The sequence below is a fragment of the Orussus abietinus genome, unplaced genomic scaffold (assembly GCF_000612105.2).
Source record: "Orussus abietinus isolate OABI.00-Male unplaced genomic scaffold, Oabi_2.0 scaffold250, whole genome shotgun sequence".
NCBI classification, from domain to species: domain Eukaryota; kingdom Metazoa; phylum Arthropoda; class Insecta; order Hymenoptera; family Orussidae; genus Orussus; species Orussus abietinus.
The window spans coordinates 106,974-125,589 of record NW_019394395.1 but is presented as its reverse complement, the minus strand read 5'-3'; the positions used below and the strand labels follow the sequence as shown (position 1 = coordinate 125,589).

The window sequence follows — 18,616 nt, the reverse complement described above, 5'->3', positions numbered from 1 at the left end:
TTGCAATTAGTTGCTCAGTTGCAAGCTTCGTCTTCAAGGAGACATTAAGATGGCCCTTCGCGCTAGTTACCCGCCTTGTTATTATTAAAAAGGAGGCCGATAAAAGTGTACACCCTGCGAGTACGACTAAGGGAAAGTCTCGGGTACCCGTGAACGCAAAAGCGATCGTTAAGATTCGTATAAATCATGCGATGCTTAACATTTTTGTGGAAAAGGGACTTGCGCTTCGTCAATGAAAGGACCTCGAAAGGACCTCGAAAGGACCTCGTGCAGATTGATTTCGACGGTGAGTGGACGTGGGAGATAGAGTGTCCTTAAATCTCGACTAGCATGCCTAGTTTGGATCTCCTTGGTCCTTGACTCAGTTGCCATAATAGGCGAGCCGGAGAGCAAGATCCATCACCTATCTCTCGTTTCGTTCATCGCGCGAGTTCCTCTAACTCGTACCTCGCGTTTTCCAAAGGTACAGGTAAACAGGATCATATACATACCGGCACGGAAGATCTCGCCGCATCCATCGCAACGGCTTGCAAATTGAGCGTCGTAGCAATTGCCGCAGTAGATCTTGTCGACTTTGCTGCCAAACTGTTTGTCCACCAGCGACACGCGACACTTGTTGCACAGGAAGCAGGCCTCGTGCCAGTGCTTATCCTTGTACGAGAGATCCTAGAAAATCATTTTCAATCGTGAGATGGAGCAGTTCCTTCCTCGAATCCACCTCGAGACCGTTTCGCCGGTGACGTCAACGGCGGTTGGAAATAATTTCGCAAACCCACGAGAACAACCCTTTTGTTAAGAGGCGCCAAGAGCGACACTCGAGCCGAGTCATAAGGAGGACCGAGGAGCTTAGAACGGAAATAGACACCTGATGCACGTCGGTGCACCAGGGATGTTGCACCGCGAGGCCGCATCATCGCATCGTCGGATCATCGAGCTCTATTTCTAGATATGAACAAGCTTAACGTCCCCATTGGCATCCTCCCCTTTCGCGTGTTCCGCTAGATCGACCCCTTAATCGTAAAAGAGAACCGACTCGCCGCTGCCAAGCAGGAAGTCGGCGCTCTGAGTCGATGCACTTTGTTCGGGATCGTTCAAGCAAAGAGAGAAAAAAGCGTTTGGCAATCCCGTGGGAGGCGGTCAGATAAGTTCGCCAGAGGTCCCCTTGACCTTGGTCAAGGAAGTTACCGGGGTTGTCCTCACCTTGGAATCGATACCAATGATTTTGTTGCACTCCTCGCAGCCGTTCGCGAACACGCTCTCGTAGCACTTGATGCAGTAAGGATGTTCGTCTCGGAGGACGTATCGCTGACCGGTCAAGGACTCGTCGCACTGCCAGCAACAGAAGTGGCCGCTGTGCCAGTCCTTGTTCATCGTCCTTGCGTATTCCCCACTGAAAATCAACTGGAAGGAGAACGTAGATTTTTAGACCTTCGACATATCTCGCAAGAGGGGGCCAAGAGTTGTTTGGAAGGACTATCGAAAACGGGGAAAGGCATCCTGGGTCCTTGATGGGATTTGGAACAGGGGTTTCATGGAAAGAGTCTAAAAAATAGTCCATCGATGCGCTCCAAGAATCGGTCCGAAATTCGCACCAAGTTGCACGCAACTTTGAACATGTTTCCTTAACGCGGCGCACCCTGGTCGGTGCATGATACCGCATATCGATCGATGATTATGTACCTTGGATGAGTGCTGTTGTATGTGCTGGCTGAGTATATAGGCATGTTTGCGTTCGCGCGGATGACTCCGGGGAGTCTAGGACTCCTCCGGGGGTGATATTTGTTCATCCAGAAAATTCGTGTCGCGATGTAAGAGGCCCTCGAGAGGGCGGAAAAATCCCCCAAAAGTCACGGATGAGTCGGCGAATGCGACTCGTGCAGAAATTCTAATAAAACACCTGGAATACCGCGGTAACAACCAAGGTACGATCAGACCCTCCAAAAAAACACCCTCGATCGATCCTACTCAACCTTGAAAGCCAATCTAAAATTCAAATTAAGTCCTGAAATTTTCAAAACCATTTCATCCTATACCAATGAAAGAGAAGTAGTCTCGGTCGGTATAGGTCAGACGTGGTTTGACTCTTGGCACTGGTATTGTCGCCGCTTATTGTCGTTCGGTCTCATCGATTTACGTTCCTAAAGGAAGTGGATGACTCGACTTGACCTCCGAGACGAAAAATCGGCGTATGATTTTTTTTTTATCTTCGAGTCGACGAGTCGTGCTCGACTCATCCGTGCCTACCGAGATTAGGGGTGGTTCCTCGCGAGTTCTACCGAATAGACGGAGCGAGTCTACTTAGGGGAATAATAAATGCCGGACTAATCGGATGTCAGCCAGCACATACTCGTCGATGGCGTTGTGGTTCTGCGTGCTGTCGACTTCGGTGATCGTGACTTCGGCGTTCTGGTCGTGGCTCTCGCGACGCTTGGTCGTCTTCTTCACTTTGCGCACTTTGCGCTCGGTGGTCGTGTACACTACACTGTCTACGTCCGCCATGGCTGGGGAAACTTGAAGTTTCGGCTCTTCTGGAGTACTCTTCGGGTCCTCTACTCCGGCCTCGCGCTAATCGACTCGGAGATCCCGGCTGTTCGAAGCTAGCGTTTCTTTCGAGTGTTGCGAACTGACTGAAATCTAGGATCGAGACGCCCTGGGCGTCATATCGGGGACGCTATTTTCGGCGTCCCGACGACTCCAGAAACCCCGACTCTGCCCACTGGTGCCCCTCTCCCAAGGGATCGCTGCAGTGTGCCGGGTGCAACTTTTATATACACCTCTAGGTCCGTGATGTGTCTTCTGCGCGGGCGGAAGAGAGAAAGCGAGAGCACCTCGGACACGATGCGTACCTTAATCGTGTCTGGTATTTTCGGACTCTTTCCCGCACCCTCGTTCCGGATACGGACCGATCGAACGCCCATCGATGCCTCGAGATTCTCGGTTTCCCGGACACCCCTTCCCACCCCTTCCCACCGCAAAAGAAGGAAACGTCGCTAGATTTTTCGATTTCCAAGCGAACAGCGGAAGAAATCCGAGGAGGGAAACAAAAAGGGGCAACCTACAGGAAATGAGGAATTAAAGGAAAAATCTTGGGAATTTTTCGCGCTCCTGTTTTTTTTCCCGCGGATCTTCAAGGGACCTAATAAAAAAGTACCCCGCAGATTCTTGCTGCGGAAGCGGCTTGAACGCGTGCCAAGCAGGTGGTTCCCAGCCAATGAACGGCCAGCTGAGAGCACTAGGAATTCCAGGGAAAAGCGTAGGAGAAGACCCGAGGAAGAGGGACATCTCGGGAAAAGAGACGGAAGGCACTTTGGATGAGAAGTCAGAATGTTCCACGCGTCACCAATGCTTCCAAAATTACCGAAATCGTTCCGGAAAGATCGCTAATATAGGGAAATCGCAGCGAATGGCGTCCCCACCTCTTAGAAAGCTATCGAAAAGCGGAAGGTTCCGCAAAGTTATCCCACAAAAGAGCCATTGTCGAGCTTTTGGCACCTCCCACGAGATGCAAGAGGTGCATGCGTTGCACTTGATGTACGATCTGGGAAAGTCGAGAGATACTCGACGCGCTCGTTGCGATCTGCGAATATCGGAGGGATTTCCGCCACTTGGGATTTTTGACATATTTTTTTCTTCTTTTTTTTTTTAAGCGGCTCGCGATTAGTCAGCCGCGATTACGGTCAAAGCGGAGAAATGTGGCCAAGGCTCGCGGCGTCTCGGAAATAGACGAGACCGATTTTCCCTAGACCGACCGAGGCGTGTCGAAAACGTCCCTTTCCGCTTTTCCGCGGTTTGGAAATCGGGCCGACACGGTGTAACTTAATATCGGGCTCGAAAAAGTGGCCGGACGGTTTCGCGCCGATCGATCCGAAAATAGCCCCTGAGGGCGACAAAAAAGTGGAGATCGGGCATCCGCGGCAGGGGGGGAGGGAGGGGGCGGATCGTTTCTCCGACTCTCTCGAAATACTGCGATAATATTGCGGACGGGGTTTGAGATTGATATTTTGGGCGACCCCACGCGCGGCACACGGCACCAACCCTCCGCCGAAACCTCGCGCGAATATCGGCCGCGTTTTGTTAAGCGAGCTTAACGAGCGCGAGCTTCTCCCAGAAACTGGATCTTGGCTTCCTCCACCTCGCCCGAAAGACGCCAGGACGGTGTCAAGGTGTCCCTCTGCTTCCCGATCGCGAGAAATTACCATCGTTTGGCCCTTTGACCGATCTTAAGCGGTGAAAGGAGAATTTGGGCAACCGCGGCTACGCGACGAGAATTATTATAATAAAAAAATAATAAAAAGAGCGAAGGCATATTTTATTAACTTGAGTTTATGACATTAAACCAGGGTCCAAGGACTCGACTAAGACTTGATGCAATGAATTAATGATACAAGCGTCTCGGCTTCTCGAAATTCGTGGACATGCTTCAATTGGTATGACACGAAAAAGAAATAGGCCACGGAAATTTATGCAAAGGAGAGAATATATATTTCATAAGTTCGCTCGATCCTTGACAGGACTCAACTGGTACAATGTGAAAAAAAAAAAAGTTGTACACGAAAATCGATGTGATAGAGCGAATGCACACTTCATAGATTCGGTCGATCCTTGTTCAGAGGATTTGGTACACTGAATAAATGATGTGAGCGCTTCGATTTCTCGAAAATCAAGGGCGTGCTTCAATAATTGACATGACGCGAAAAAGAATTATTTTTTAGTAAAATTGATATAAAAGAGCGAATGCATGTTTCATACGTTCTCTCGATCCTTGCCAGAGTCCAAGGACTCTACCAGGACCTGATGCAATGAATGAACGACGCTATTTCCTCGACTTTTCGAAATTCGTGGGCGTGCTTCAATTTCGGAGCACATAATCACTTCGTTCACTTGCCAAAACTTCCTCGCATGCATTACGAATATTCTAGGCGATTGCCATTACGATATCGTTACACGAAATGCTATTGTGTTTTACACGCCGGGTGTCAAACGGTGCCATAAGATTGGCGTAAATAATGGCGAGCATGCCAAGTACGAAAACGTCTAACAATACTCTCCACCTTTCCTTCCGTTGTACTAAGAGTAAAAACACGTTGACTAAGTGGAAAGGAACGTGTAGCGACATATAGAAGAAGGACGAAAAGATACAAGGAAGTTACTCCCTCGAGTGTCCATGGAGCCATCAGGGATTCATCGACGGTTTCCGAGGACGGTCCATCGCTAAATGTCATAAATAACGACCTGTTTATTCGAACAACTGGTTCGGACCGACTGGGAGTCCATTTTAAATTCTTTCATTTCCGCAATAAATCCCCGAGTCGTTCCGCTCCCTTTCGGTCCGGGAACAGGTCCAAATAGTTGTTGCCGTAAATCATCTCTTGGCCAAGGGTGGAGGAGGCGCGTCGCATCAAATTACCCAAAAAGCTTTGTTTCCATCGGTGTCGGACGCGGAAAAGTCGATCGGTCTCCGACGCGAAGTATCGCCGTCGAGGGCGTCGAGAAATTCGTCGGAAGTGTCGTTCTCGAAGGACTTGGTGCCCGACGACGACCTCGAGTATCCGTTTGATCCCTGCCCCTGGTAAGGACCCATTCGAGACCTCCCATCCTCTCCCTTGGAGCCATCCTTCCTTCTCCAGGACCTACTCTCGATCGCCTCGTAATCGTCGTCATCGGCGATCTCGAAGCTCGATATCTTCAAGGACTGTTCCTCTTCGTCTTCCAGATCCTTCAAAGCGTTGGTTGCGCGAGTCACGATGATGCGGTTCCTGAAAGCATCCTCGTTCTCTGCGCTTCCTTTCGACGAGCCGCCTCTTCTGCTCCTGAAGGCCTTCCTCCTAGAGAGGAGGTCCTTCTTGCTCTCGGACAGCCCCAGGACTGGAGGATCGTCGGGAATCTCCGAGGTCTCCCAGTGAAGGACTTCTTCGAAACTGGTCTGGACTTCCACGGAGACGCTGCCCTTGCTGGCCGACCTCGAAAGCTCCGATTCGGAAGGCGAAGTGTTGGTCCACTCATCCCTCACCTGTCGTCCGGTCTGTACAGAAATGTCGGACATTCGCCGCTCCGGGGCCCGACTTCTCTTGGTCTTCTTCGTGCTAAGGTTCTCCGCCGACTTGCTCACCTCGGCGTTCTTCGATTTCAGCCTAGTGGGTTTCCTGAGGACCGCACTGGAGTGTTTGGAAGACCTCGGTTTCCTGATGCCTTGGCTCCCCTTCTCCCGATCGGCCGATCTGGGACTCCTACTCCTGGAGTCCCTCGAGTCCTCCACCCTGAGGAGCTCGTCTCCACCCAGGGACCTCCCCTGCGGCAGATCCTCGGTCGACGATAGTCCTGAAGACGAGAATTCATACCTTGAGCCCAGACACAGGTTCTCGAAGGACCTCCTAGTGGGCGCCTCATTTCCGGAATCGAAGTCGAAGGAGGTCCTGCGTTCGGACACCGACGAGCAAGAGCTGGACCCAGAGATGTCCTCTTCCAGGGCGCAAGGAATCGGCGTCGGCACCCTGACGTATCTGTCCGCAACGAGTGGAGGAGCGGATAACGCCCCCTCGTTAAGATCCCCATCCCGAACGTCTACGAGGACTTCTTGGACGACGACGGCGCCGAAGGTCCTATTTTTAGGGTCTATTTTAGGAACATCAATCCCGAGATTTTTTCCCAAGGTCCGCTCGTCTTGGACGAGGTCAAAATCAAGGCTGAGCCTAGAATCCGACCTGGAGGTCCCCAGGATATCGGCGGTGCTGCACTCGGACAGGGTAGTCCCATCGAAGTGAGGGTCCAGACTCCTCAGCTGACTCCTGACTCGGAGACTGTACTCGTGCAGGTTCTCCAACTTGTTCCTGGCACTTTCGGGCAATTCCGCGACCCTGGAGTGGCTGAACGTGCAGATCGCATCGTGAATGCTGGTGCTGTCTTCGTGATAGGCCAGGCAGGGTGCGGGGGATGAACTCGCCACCAAGGCGCTCTCGCTCGCGTGTCTTAGACACGCCAAGAGCTCGAGCGCCCCCACGCACCCCACTAGCACTGACAACAAAAGCCCCATCTGGGTTCCTCTCGGATCCCTACAGCATCCAGAGACCAAAAAATTGAACCCTCATGATCCCAACTCCAAGATCCCTCGCGATACAACTCGTGATCCCTGGAGCTTCGGAGTGACGTTTCGTCAACGCCATGTTGCGCTACTATCATCGGCGATTATTCCATACGGTAAAACAAGGAATGCTCTAAAGCAAATCTCTGGTCCATGTGACGACCGAACTCCACCTTGGTCCTTAACGTCACCGATTATCTAACATCGTTGACCGTCACACCCGGGGGCAGCATCAAGACCCAGAGTTCCTCTTCTCAGGGGGTTCCAAGATGATCACACCTCCTGGTGTTTGAATTTGGAAATGCCGGAATTTCTGGGGTGGCTCTGCGGATTCGAAAAACTGCACTTGGTCTCCGTTTCGGGCGCGGAGGGTCTCGGCGACGAGGACGATGTCGGGCAGTGATGTCACCGGTTGCGTAAGGTCACCCACGCCGAAGCGCGACATCACTGGACCACCTATTGAGCGGATCTCGAGGATATCCCGGGAATATCCATACCGTCGGAGGGCACGTAGTGCACTGTTTTATTTTGTGCGTGCAAAGCCGAGCGGCGCAAACTGCGGCCGTTGGCCGTAGCATCGGGCTCAGAGGTTGACGAGAAACCCGGCTAAAGGTCTAAAGTTAGACCGATGTCCCTGGACGCGTATCGTGTCCTTAATGCTCGCTCGATCGATGAGCCCAGGATAATTAACGGCGTCCATTTGGCAGCTTTTCGGCGACGCCGACGTCGTCGCCACGACCAGCCTCCTCTGTTTGTTTCCTCTCGTCGCCCTTCTTTAGGGTCTGGAGGATCTGACTCGACCAGTTGTTCGGAACTCGTCCATAGTCGACGTCTCTTTACCTAAGCCGACCCGTCGGGCACCTACTCGACTCCAAGGATGAGGAAAGTCTTCCAAAGGATGGAAGAATGGAGAGCTAGAAAAGATAGAACATTTTTTTTTTCACCCTCTTCCTTCATTTCCTGGTGCATCCAGTGGTAGGAGATCTCGGAGGCTTCCGAAATCTGGGCGGGTCCTATATTTCCGATTACCTCACCGCTTGCGTCCAAGAGACGTCAGCCGGATCTCCGACGAGAGGTTTGCGCCCGGTGCTACTCTGGCGGGCTTCCAACCAGATATCGACGAGACTCGCCATTAAGGATCTATCGAACTCTCGCGGGAATAAATCTCCGGCTCTATATGTGGCACGTTTAAATGGGGACGTTGCTCCTCGAGAGATTAATCGGGCCGCGATTAAACGCCCCGACGAGGATACTTTGACCCCCCGCAGGGAAAAATCAGACTAGTTAAGGATTACGCCAGGATGCGATCGACGAATGGCCAGGTTCCCTTGGAAGATGAAAATCTGGCTACCCTGAATATGGACCGTTCTAAGGTCTTTCTAGGTTTCGGGAGGTGGGCGAGGTGATGAAGGCACTTCGATGGGATTTCCCCTCGACCTCCTAGGAGCACGGATCGTAAATTAATCCGTAGGGATTATTACGATTATGGGATGTCAGGCCGCCGTATTCCATCGCGGAGCGTTAGCATTTGCGTCGGCGAATGTCCGAAAATAAACGTTTCGTCGGCGAACTATCGGGCGGCGGGCGAAAATAAATCCAAGACGTCTTATAAGCTAACCTGAACCGTCCGAAGCGAGTCCGAGGTGGGCCGCGAGTCGCCTATAATTAAGACTTCTCACGATAATACGTTACACACCGTGATTAAGTCCTCTTCTTGTCAAGGCAGGTCCTCGACGTAATACGCGTTGCGACATGAGGCTCGTTATTCTTCGCCCAATTTAAGCAAGCTTAACCGAGGAATTCGGGTGTCGAAGTCTCGGTTAAGGGGGTCGGACAACCCCCGGAGGTTCTTTATTAGAATCGGTGGAGATTAGATTTTGAGATGCCGCGCAGGAATTCGCGGAGGAGGCGATTTAGGCGGGACTCGGTCTCTGGAGGGAAAACGGAACAATGCCAAAGAGTTATTTCGGTCGGTGATCGGACTCCTTCGCGGCTCCGCGCTCGGTGCCATGGTCGAAACCGAGGACCGGAAAGCTTCTTTGAGCATGACCGAATTAGAGGCGATCGGCGCTGCAATGTCACGGCGGAAGCGGCTCCGGGGGGACCCGGGCCACTTGTCGCGAAACTGCTGGCTATAAAAAAAAAATATAAAAAACCGAGCGACAGAAGTACTTCATTATCAGCTGATGTTCCTTCAACTTCTAATTGTGATTTAATAATTAAAAAACTATCCCGTCCATTTAAATGTCCCCCTTCACTTTTGGTCTTACCCCACATTCGCATGAGTCGAATTTACTATACCGTTCCTGAGGAGATTTCATAGAAAACAAGAAAATGTGCAAAGCCGAGCGACATAAGTGACACATCGTTATCAGTTGATGTTTCTTCAACTTCTAATTGTAATTTAATAATTACAAAATTACCCCCTCCATTTAAATGTCCCCCTTGACATTTGGTCTTACCCCACATTCGCATGAGTCGAATTTACCATACCGTTCCTGAGGAGGTTTCATAGAAAACAAGAAAATGTGCAAAGCCGAGCGAAAGAAGGGACACTTCATTATCAGCTGATGTTCCTTCAACTTCTAATTGTGATTTAATAATTAAAAAAACTATCCCCTCCATTTAAATGTCCCCTTTCACTTTTGGTCTTACCCCACATTCGCATGAGTCGAATTTACCATACCGTTCCTGAGGAGGTTCCATAGAAAACAAGAAAATGTGCAAAGCCGAGCGACAGAAGTAGCACTTCATTATCAGCTGATGATCCTTCAACTTCTAATTGTGATTTAATAATTAAAAAACTATCCACTCCATTTAAATGCCCCCCTTGACATTTGGTCTTACCCCACATTCGCATGAGTCGAATTTACTATACCGTTCCTGAGGAGATTTCATAGAAAACAAGAAAATGTGCAAAGCCGAGCGACATAAGTGACACATCGTTATCAGTTGATGTTTCTTCAACTTCTAATTGTAATTTAATAATTACAAAATTACCCCCTCCATTTAAATGTCCCCCTTGACATTTGGTCTTACCCCACATTCGCATGAGTCGAATTTACCATACCGTTCCTGAGGAGGTTTCATAGAAAACAAGAAAATGTGCAAAGCCGAGCGACATAAATGACACATCGTTATCAGCTGATGCTTCTTCAATTTCCAATTGTGATTTAATATTACCCAATCATAGCTAAAGAAGTTTCACCTCAACGCTTCGAAAATGAACGCGTTTCGTAGAAACGAGCAGAATGTTAGGGATTAAGAGAGTGATCGGATAAAAAGAGTGAGTTAAAAAGTCCGAGGACGCGGTATCACCGACACGTCGCGGTCGATTAACCCTTTCGGAACGATCCGATGGATCGAAGATCACGATCGAAGACCTGGGAAAGAGTTTCGCAATACTTTTCGACCGTGCTGGGAAGTCGACGACGCACTTTGGCAATAGGAAATGGTCAAGAGCAAAGACCTGGTCAGAATGTCCGACATGCGAAAGTCGCAACCTTTCTTCGTCCGATCTCCGCGTTCCTTCGGGTCAGAGGTCGACCCTTGGCTTTTCCTGGGATGGATCCAGACTCGAGAGATTCTTTTTCAAGCCGCGAGCCAGCAAGGGAAACCCATCCAAAAATACGCGCGGATTCATCTCGCACCCAGCATACAAAATCGACCCGAGTGGTAACCACGGGATGTTGATTTTTCTTTTTTTTTTTTTCCCTCTAAACCAAGTTACGACATCGATAAATGATGATCGAAAGGGCGTCGCTAGGGTTCGAGCGAAACCATCGAGGCATTTTCTTTGGTTTTCTGGCCTAACATACGACGGCAGCACTCAACTCTCTCGAAATAGACAATGAGCTAGAATTTTACGAGGCTCGGTAACGGCAAAGATTGCGTCACGATTACGACACGTCCTGGTATAAAGCTCGGTTCAGCATCTGTCGAGTCTCAGACCAGACAAAACATATTTTCCAGGAAGGAGAGGAGGGGCCGAAATTGCCATTCCTTAATTCGACAAGCACATGGACCCTCCTTCTATACAGGTGCATCTACCTACACACACTGCACTTACCGAACCTCGAAATGGCAGAAACTCTCCCCTCGGAAAGAGCGGATGAAATGTGTCGGATGAATGCGAGATGAGTGTGAGATCGGGGTGTATGGAGTGATCGCGATATTCTGAGTGGTTCTGGCTAGTTATTGGAAAAGCTCATCGCAATCGGCCGTGGAAAATGCCGCCTTGGATCGTCCTTCGTTCCTCGCCGATGACTGAATCGAATGAAAGGGGCTCGCGTACCGAAATGAACATTCGGCACTTACGTGGTGGGAGCTTCGACAACGAGTCAAAATAGACCGCCCCTAGGTTCGCGGATAGACGCGAAATTTCCGGCTAGGAAGGAAACCATCGGAGGACCGAGGTATTCCCTCGATTAAGGGACTCTCAATTATGGCAATGGCAATTAAGCCACGACACGAGATAATGGAACGCCCCCTTGTAAAATCCACGCCGGGTGGAAGGTATGATCCGATTGTGGAGGATCTGCCAATGGTAATAAATGCAAGAGCAATGGCAATTAAGCCACGACGCGAGATAATGGAACGCCCCCTTGTAAAAGTCCACCCCGGGTGGAAGGTATGATCCGATTGTCGAGGATCTGCCAATGGTAATAAATGCAAGAGCGGGTCCTTTGTCGCGCAGATTTGTTTCTTTGGCGCGAGGGAATTTACGGGTTTTCGGATCCGTGAATTACGGTTGAATTAACGGGTGACGGGCTCGTCGGAATTTCGAGGCTCCTCAAAGTGCCGAGGACGAGACGTGTTTTCGTAGCGGGGACATTATTCGCATTGCGCAGTGCCCGAAATTATTTCCCATCTTCCCGGGTTTATTCTGGTACCGCTAAATAAAGCCGAAAGCGGCCCACTTACTAGCCACCGGCGGTGACAACGCTTCGATATTACGCGGCATTTAGCTGCTATTGCGCTCTACATACGAGTCGGGAAAATCAAGATGGTCTCGCTTGACCCAGCAGAGTCGAGAGCGATTCGTTAGAGATCTCTAAGAGATCTCCAAAAGGGTGAAACTCGAGAAAATCCCTTATCGCGGCCGATATCGACCTTGGCGTCGCTATTTGGGTCAGAAAGCGATTCGGATTCCGCCGCGGTAACTGCGGGTCTCGTAATAAAAGTGCCTTGCGAAACTACGGAGCGCTCCTTCGCGAAAGAGACGTGGCCTTATAACGCGAACCAACTCCGGCCATAAATGGTCAAGACGAGTCAGACACCCGGGAACGCCGCGAAACTGCGCAAACCCCCGAGGTCTTGCCTTCCTTCGAGGTGAAGGTCGGCACTCCGATCGGAAATCTCGCCTAAGCGATGCTGGATACCGCAAAAGCGGAAACGAGTTCGATGGCAACGGCATGCAGCTTTTCCGATAAGAAGCCGATATCAGCCGAGTATGCGTCTTCACGTCGGCAATGTAGCAATGCATCGATGGTGGGAGACTGCAGTCGGTAATCGTACGACGAATTTCGATGCCAAATTTCAGAAGACACGTCCAACTTGCGGTGATGCGTTCATACTCTGCAGTATCGGCGACGTTGCAGAACCCCAGGACCACGAGGTGCGCTTTGGTACCTTAACGCGATAACAAAGGCTTTGGACACCAAATTTCAAAAGTCACCAGGTGTCCAACTTGTGGCGATGTACTCCGAGTTTGAAGTATCAACGATTTTACAGATCGCTAGGACTTCCAAATGAGCTTTGATGCGTAATAACGACAATAAATGCCCGGCTGAATTTATCCGTGGAGCGCACTGATGGTCGGTAAGTAGGTTCCTACCTAACCAGTGACCGATAAGTCACTGATCCGGGATTTTTATCTACTCACCTCGTCGCAAGCCGCGCATCTCGGCTTAAGTTGCTCGGCATAGTGTCTCTCGCAATAAAGAGCATCCTCGAGGACGCAATACGCGAGGTCCACCAGGAGTTCCCTGCACTGGGTGCACTGAAAGCACGCGGGATGGTAGAGGAGGCCGAGTTTGCTCGCGTAGATGGCGAGGCTTCCGTATTTAAGGGGTTCATGGCACGTTCCGCAGTCCTGGAAGTAAAAGTTTAAATGAAAATCAACCTTTGAGAAGACGTCCGGGGAAATTCTCAAGCGAGCTTACGGCGCCTCTCTCGAGAACCTCCTGGACGGTTCCGATGTCCAGGGCGATCTCGTTCCTGGCTGCCATGAAGTCGTCGGCACTGGCTGTGCGTTCAGGATCCAGATGACGACAGTATGCAGTCGCCAGGTCTTGTTTCGGCAGCTGGGTGGCCAGTTGCCGATCTCTGTGACGCTCTCCAGGAGTTCCGAGTCTCGGCACCGAGATCTCCGGCAGCATCTTGAAGTACTCCTCCACCTGGAAGGAGGAATCTCAATCAGCTCCCTTTTCGAGGCCCCCTCTCTTTTTTCTCGTTATTTCCCGCGATAGAATCAAGGATCCCTTGCGAATCCCCAGGGAGAGAAAGGAAACACCCCGGTGAACTTTAGCTTCCGTGAGCTCCTCCGGAGACGTTTATTACCCGAATAATATACCGCCGTAATGAGAGTTCCATCGAGACCGGAGAGGGACGCATCAGCGGATAAAACGCGGAGAGGAAATCCAGAAGAAACCTCGAGGAGGACCTCGATCTCCAGGACTCCGCACCGCCAGGAACCATCGCGAATAATTGCGGCAGCCGTCGACCTTAATTGAATGTTGTCCTCGTAAATTCGAGCCGTTGCACCCGGTGCACATCATACTTTGCGAAACGTCTTTAAGAGGAGTTATCGCTTTGCCCAGGCCGGTCTTAATCGAATAACGTCGCCGTAAATAAGTCTCCTCGCGCCCACCCTGGAGTGCATTTGCGGAGTCGTAAAAACTCCGGCGAGGGAAAGTTCCCCGTGCAATTGTCTTCGACGAGGAGGCAGGAGTCGGGGTTGGTCGTTACGAGTCTTCTGAAAGTATTAACGATTCAAAACGACTGTCAAACGCGAGAGTCAACGTTAATCGTCATCCGGGTTTCATCTCAAGGATCCGTCGATTAAACGAATTTGCGATCCTTCCTTTTCATTTTTCACCGCGCCTCCGACAAAAGTCCAACTCTCGTCAAGGCCTTGCGAAACCGTTCACAATAGTTGCGCGGATCGTGATTTATCGGCGAACCGGCGCAATAAATATTGATAATGGCGAGTGGAAGCGTGGGCAAACCACTTGCTGTTCTATTACTTAGAACGTTCTTTGAGCCGAAGGATTAATTTATCAGCCTTCGAGAAAAAGGCACGTAGAGTGAACGAATCTCTCGCGAATTTAGAAGATACGCACGCCCTGGATTTAAATTTGGATTTATGTTCCATTGTACATAGGGGGATTTCGAGACGAGTCGCGTTGCATGGGAAAGTTTACTAGGCTGTGATAATCGATATCGATGTCGATCGACATTGACGATCCATCGGGAAATAAATTTGGACGTCGCCAGGTTAAGGTGAAGTGAAACACCCTTCAAATCGGTCGATTTGAATACAACACTTTTTTTTAAGGGTATTAGACCAAACTGTGCGAAACTGACACGCCACTCCTGATCATCTAAGAATTGTCCTAACACACTAAAAATTTGGATTTTTTAAGAAAATTATTTAACTCAGCCCAGATCAGAACCAAAATGGCGTCGAGCTCTCATGTTTCGATCAATATACAATTATCAAAGGCTCTGATATGAGAATCGAAAGGGTCAGGACAATTTTACGACAATTTAGAACACTCTGGTAGTCGATAAACTCGCATTTGAACGGGATGAAGGCAAAAAAAGTGTTGTGTGCGCTTGTATGCCAAAACGATGGTAATACGAGGTCTCGGAGTGAAGATTTAATTGGCCTGGAAATCACAGATGGCGCAGGGGGTCCTCTGCAGTCAATTAGGGCCACAGAAAGCATGAATCCAGAGGATTTCTGAAGTTTTACTTCGATTTCTTTATAATTACTGTACGAAAACGACAGGTGGAATATGCCATTTGGTGCAATACCCAATATAATTCGACCCATCTGTCGATATAAAAACCAACGTCGGCAACTTAGGCATTTAGAAACATCTTCTTTATCGACGTCGATCAAGTTCCTCGACGTGTTTCACTTCATCTTAACACGTTCCGTGCCACGCCGTGTACCACCCGAGGTTAACACGTATTATCGGTGGTACACGTGGCACGGAACGTGTTAAGAGACGAGCGCTTATGGAATATCTCGTGATAGGAGAATCCGATTTAACCTTATGGGGTGGTAGACCAGGAGGTGCCCATGCCAACCCATGGTCTCTGGGGTCGAATCCCGTCGCCGATCCGCAAGCTTCGTCTCCTTTCAGTCCCAGCCGAGCCCTGACCGACACCCACTCTTCATGGCACACGTCATGGGCCTCCTTCGGGCACTTGCAGCTCGTGCAATTCTTCCTGAAACAGAGAATTCCACGGCGTAAGAAAGGGTGAAGCCATAACTACCAGCTCGGTCGTTAAACGAGTCAACATCGACTCGTTTAACGAGACTCGATCCCGCGTAAACGCGACATCGGCTTCGTCTCAAAGACGCAATCTAGGACGGGTATAAATATTGGCACCTAGCTAGTCTTTAATTAAGCTCGTCCCATCGCCTCGAAGTATTCTAATAAAGCGAGATCGACCATCTCGAGGTAGCCCTACCACCATCGTCCATTTTTATCTGCCCGAAATTAGATGTATATGAAGCTGGAATTGCCACTTTAGCATAATTCAATAAAATTTGTTGCAAAATTTGTTGCTAATTCATTTCTATTTTATTGCACAAGAAACAAATTTTTTGCTCTTATTCTTTTCCGAAAAAATGGTGGCGATGTCAGCATTATATAAAGCTAACATTGCTGCAATAAAAAATAATTATTAAGTAAATGTTCATCGATGAATTATATACCAGAATTTATTGCTTATTAATTGCTCGCAGAAAAACCAAATTTCAATTTTTTTGCTCACCCCTAAAGGGGTGAATCGCCACCCCTAGTGATGATCGCAGGATAGAAACATGAAAAACATGGGAGGATCGAACTATTTCTTCACGTGGGAATTAATCGCTAATTAATGTAGGTTATGAAAATTGTATTTTTACGAAGATATTGCTTCTTCTCGGAGCAATTAATTCCTACGTGAAGAAATAGTTCGATTCTCCCATGTTTATCATGTTTCTGTCCTGCGATCAGCACTAGTTATGGCGATTCACCCCTTTAGGGATGAGCAAAAAAAAATTGAAATTTGGTTTTTCTGCGAACAATTAATTAGCAATAAATTCTAGTATATAATTCATCAACGAACATTTACTTAATAATTGTTTTTTATTGTGGCAGTGCTAGTTTTATATAAAGCTGACATCGCCACCATTTTTCGGAAAAGTAAAAGAGCATAAAATTGTTTTCTTGTGCAATAATTTTGCAACAAACTTTATTGAATTGTGCAAAAGTGGCAATTCCAGCTTTATATACATCGCAATTAGACGATCGGATGAGACTCTTAGAGAATTTCGCACGTAAATCCAACCACGAGGCGCCCGGGTATCTAATAACGATCGAAGCCGATCGTTCCTTAAAATTAATCTTAACCGTATACGAGGGCACATAAATATCCGGCGTAATGAGATATCCCAGGTGCACATATTCCGTGGCCATCATCCGTCCTTCAAATCGAGGCGCACGTTAGGCCTGAAGCCTCCACCTGGACCCAATCTACCGGTAATAACTATAACAATAAATCGCCTCTACCATCGGAGCGTGTCTATACAATTATTAGATCCCTGGCGGAACATCCCGGGATGGGCAAGTCTCGTACATGCCGCTTCACATACTGACATGTAGGCAGGGCATGTATACACGTATCGAGCGATAATCGTATAATCAAAGGGGGTTGCATTTGCGGCCGACATTTATTATGGCACTACCGCACCCTTCCGGATGTCGGAGTCGAGCTGACGAGATCGAAGGAAAAAAGGGAGAAAAGGGGAAAAAAATGGGGAAAGGATGAAGATAATACGGGGGTCTTCACCTCTTGACCCGGCGACGGCCTTCCTTCTCAGCAAACCTTCCCCGGTAAATCGGAAGTAATTGGACATTGTGATATAAAAGAGATAAAGGGGGTTAAAAGGGGGGTTTCACTTTTTCTTTTGTGAATTTCTCCTCGCAAAATGGCCCCGTTTATGGGCCAGTTTTCCGGAAACTCGGCACGAGTAGCCCGGCGAACGCCCGAAATACTCGCCGTGTTTCGTGTCATTTGACATAAAGAATGTTTACATTTGCACGCGTCGCGCCGTCGCGCGGACAGCTACAAGTGACGTCAGTGACGACAAATTATTTCGGTCCCGCCGATAAACTAAATCCAATGGTCTAATACCGTCGGTCATCATCAGCCTGCGCGGCCATTTTGAAAGCAACGAGGCCTCATTAAAGGTGATTTCTAAGCGGACAGGGAAACGAAAATGCCCGAGGGAGGTGGAGGGAACTTCCGGGGTAACATCGGGGTGAATTCTCGCAGAAAATCGCCACAGGGAACGCGTCAATGCGTCGAGGTTAAAGGATCAGTCTGAATGTAAAATCGATCAGCATTAATTCCCGCGAATTCGTGGTGTGGATTTTTTCAATGACAACAAATCGTTCCAATAAATCGCCAATCTCAGAGCTGGAATTGGCGTCGTTTCGCAAACTGGATACGAGACACGTCTCGTCCTTCCGGGCGCGACTGGGGAGGGGTACCAACCCTCGTCCTGAAGGACAATTGGAGCAGGATCCCCAGGGGTCGTCGAAAGCCCTCGGGACTCTCGCAGGTCTTGGATGTCATTAACGCCATACACGACGCGGCATTATAAAGCCCGTGACATTTTCAACGGAGTCAAAGGACATCGCCCTACAGTCACTCCAGGACTCTCGAAGGTCCTTCGTTTCCCCCTGGTGTCGTATCCCTTATCGGACTCCTCGGATTCGCAACGAAGAGCTTTCGAGAGGAATTAAAACCGCCATGGGGGTAAAATCCCAATCTGGAGATTTTTTTATTTTCAGAGGGATTTTACAAGGATACTGCACGAGTAAAGAGGTCCTTCATTTCCCTCTGGCATTACTCCCTTATGGGACTCCTCGTCCTTGGACTCGCAACAGAGATTCTTCGCGAGAAATTAAAACCATTATGGAGAGTAAGCCTCAATCCCGGGATGTTTTATCTTTTATAAGGATATTACAAGGACATTGGGGAAATGAGACAGAGGATAATTGAAATATTCTCCCTGCTCACGCCACTTGGCAGGACGAAGTCCCTCACAGGAGTCGCGAGTGGCGTCGAGTAATTCGGAGGTCCTGAGGCAAAGGGGGGATATCAAGGGGTCCTAAGAGCGAGGATTAGGCGCGAATCTAACGAGGACACGCGAGGACAGCCCACGCGCGTGTCGCAACGGCCGAGGAATGCAAAAGAAATCCTCCGAAAGGGGTAAAAGGAGCTCGAGGAGGCGCCGAGCGACTCGGCGCG

At 49.3% G+C, this 18,616-nt stretch overlaps 1 protein-coding gene across 7 annotated transcripts in view; it reads right to left on the bottom strand.

Moving 5' to 3' along the window:
• LOC105695534 (four and a half LIM domains protein 2) overlaps window positions 1-18,616 on the bottom strand; it is a 77,207-nt gene that overhangs the window by 9,941 nt on the left and 48,650 nt on the right. For 3 of the 7 annotated variants that reach the window (XM_023432147.1, XM_012417141.2, XM_012417142.2), the window contains 5 exons: window positions 15,361-15,538; window positions 13,243-13,476; window positions 12,963-13,172; window positions 1,201-1,401; window positions 492-666 (listed from right to left, as the gene is read on the bottom strand). In XM_023432147.1, coding sequence (XP_023287915.1) covers window positions 492-666; window positions 1,201-1,401; window positions 12,963-13,172; window positions 13,243-13,476; window positions 15,361-15,538 — 998 coding nt within the window. Of the gene's footprint in view, window positions 1-491; window positions 667-1,200; window positions 1,402-1,680; window positions 2,258-2,347; window positions 2,713-5,407; window positions 7,730-12,962; window positions 13,173-13,242; window positions 13,477-15,360; window positions 15,539-18,616 lie in introns of those variants that run through there. The other 4 variants (XM_012417139.2, XM_012417145.2, XM_012417148.2 and 1 more) reach the window with 4 other exon arrangements.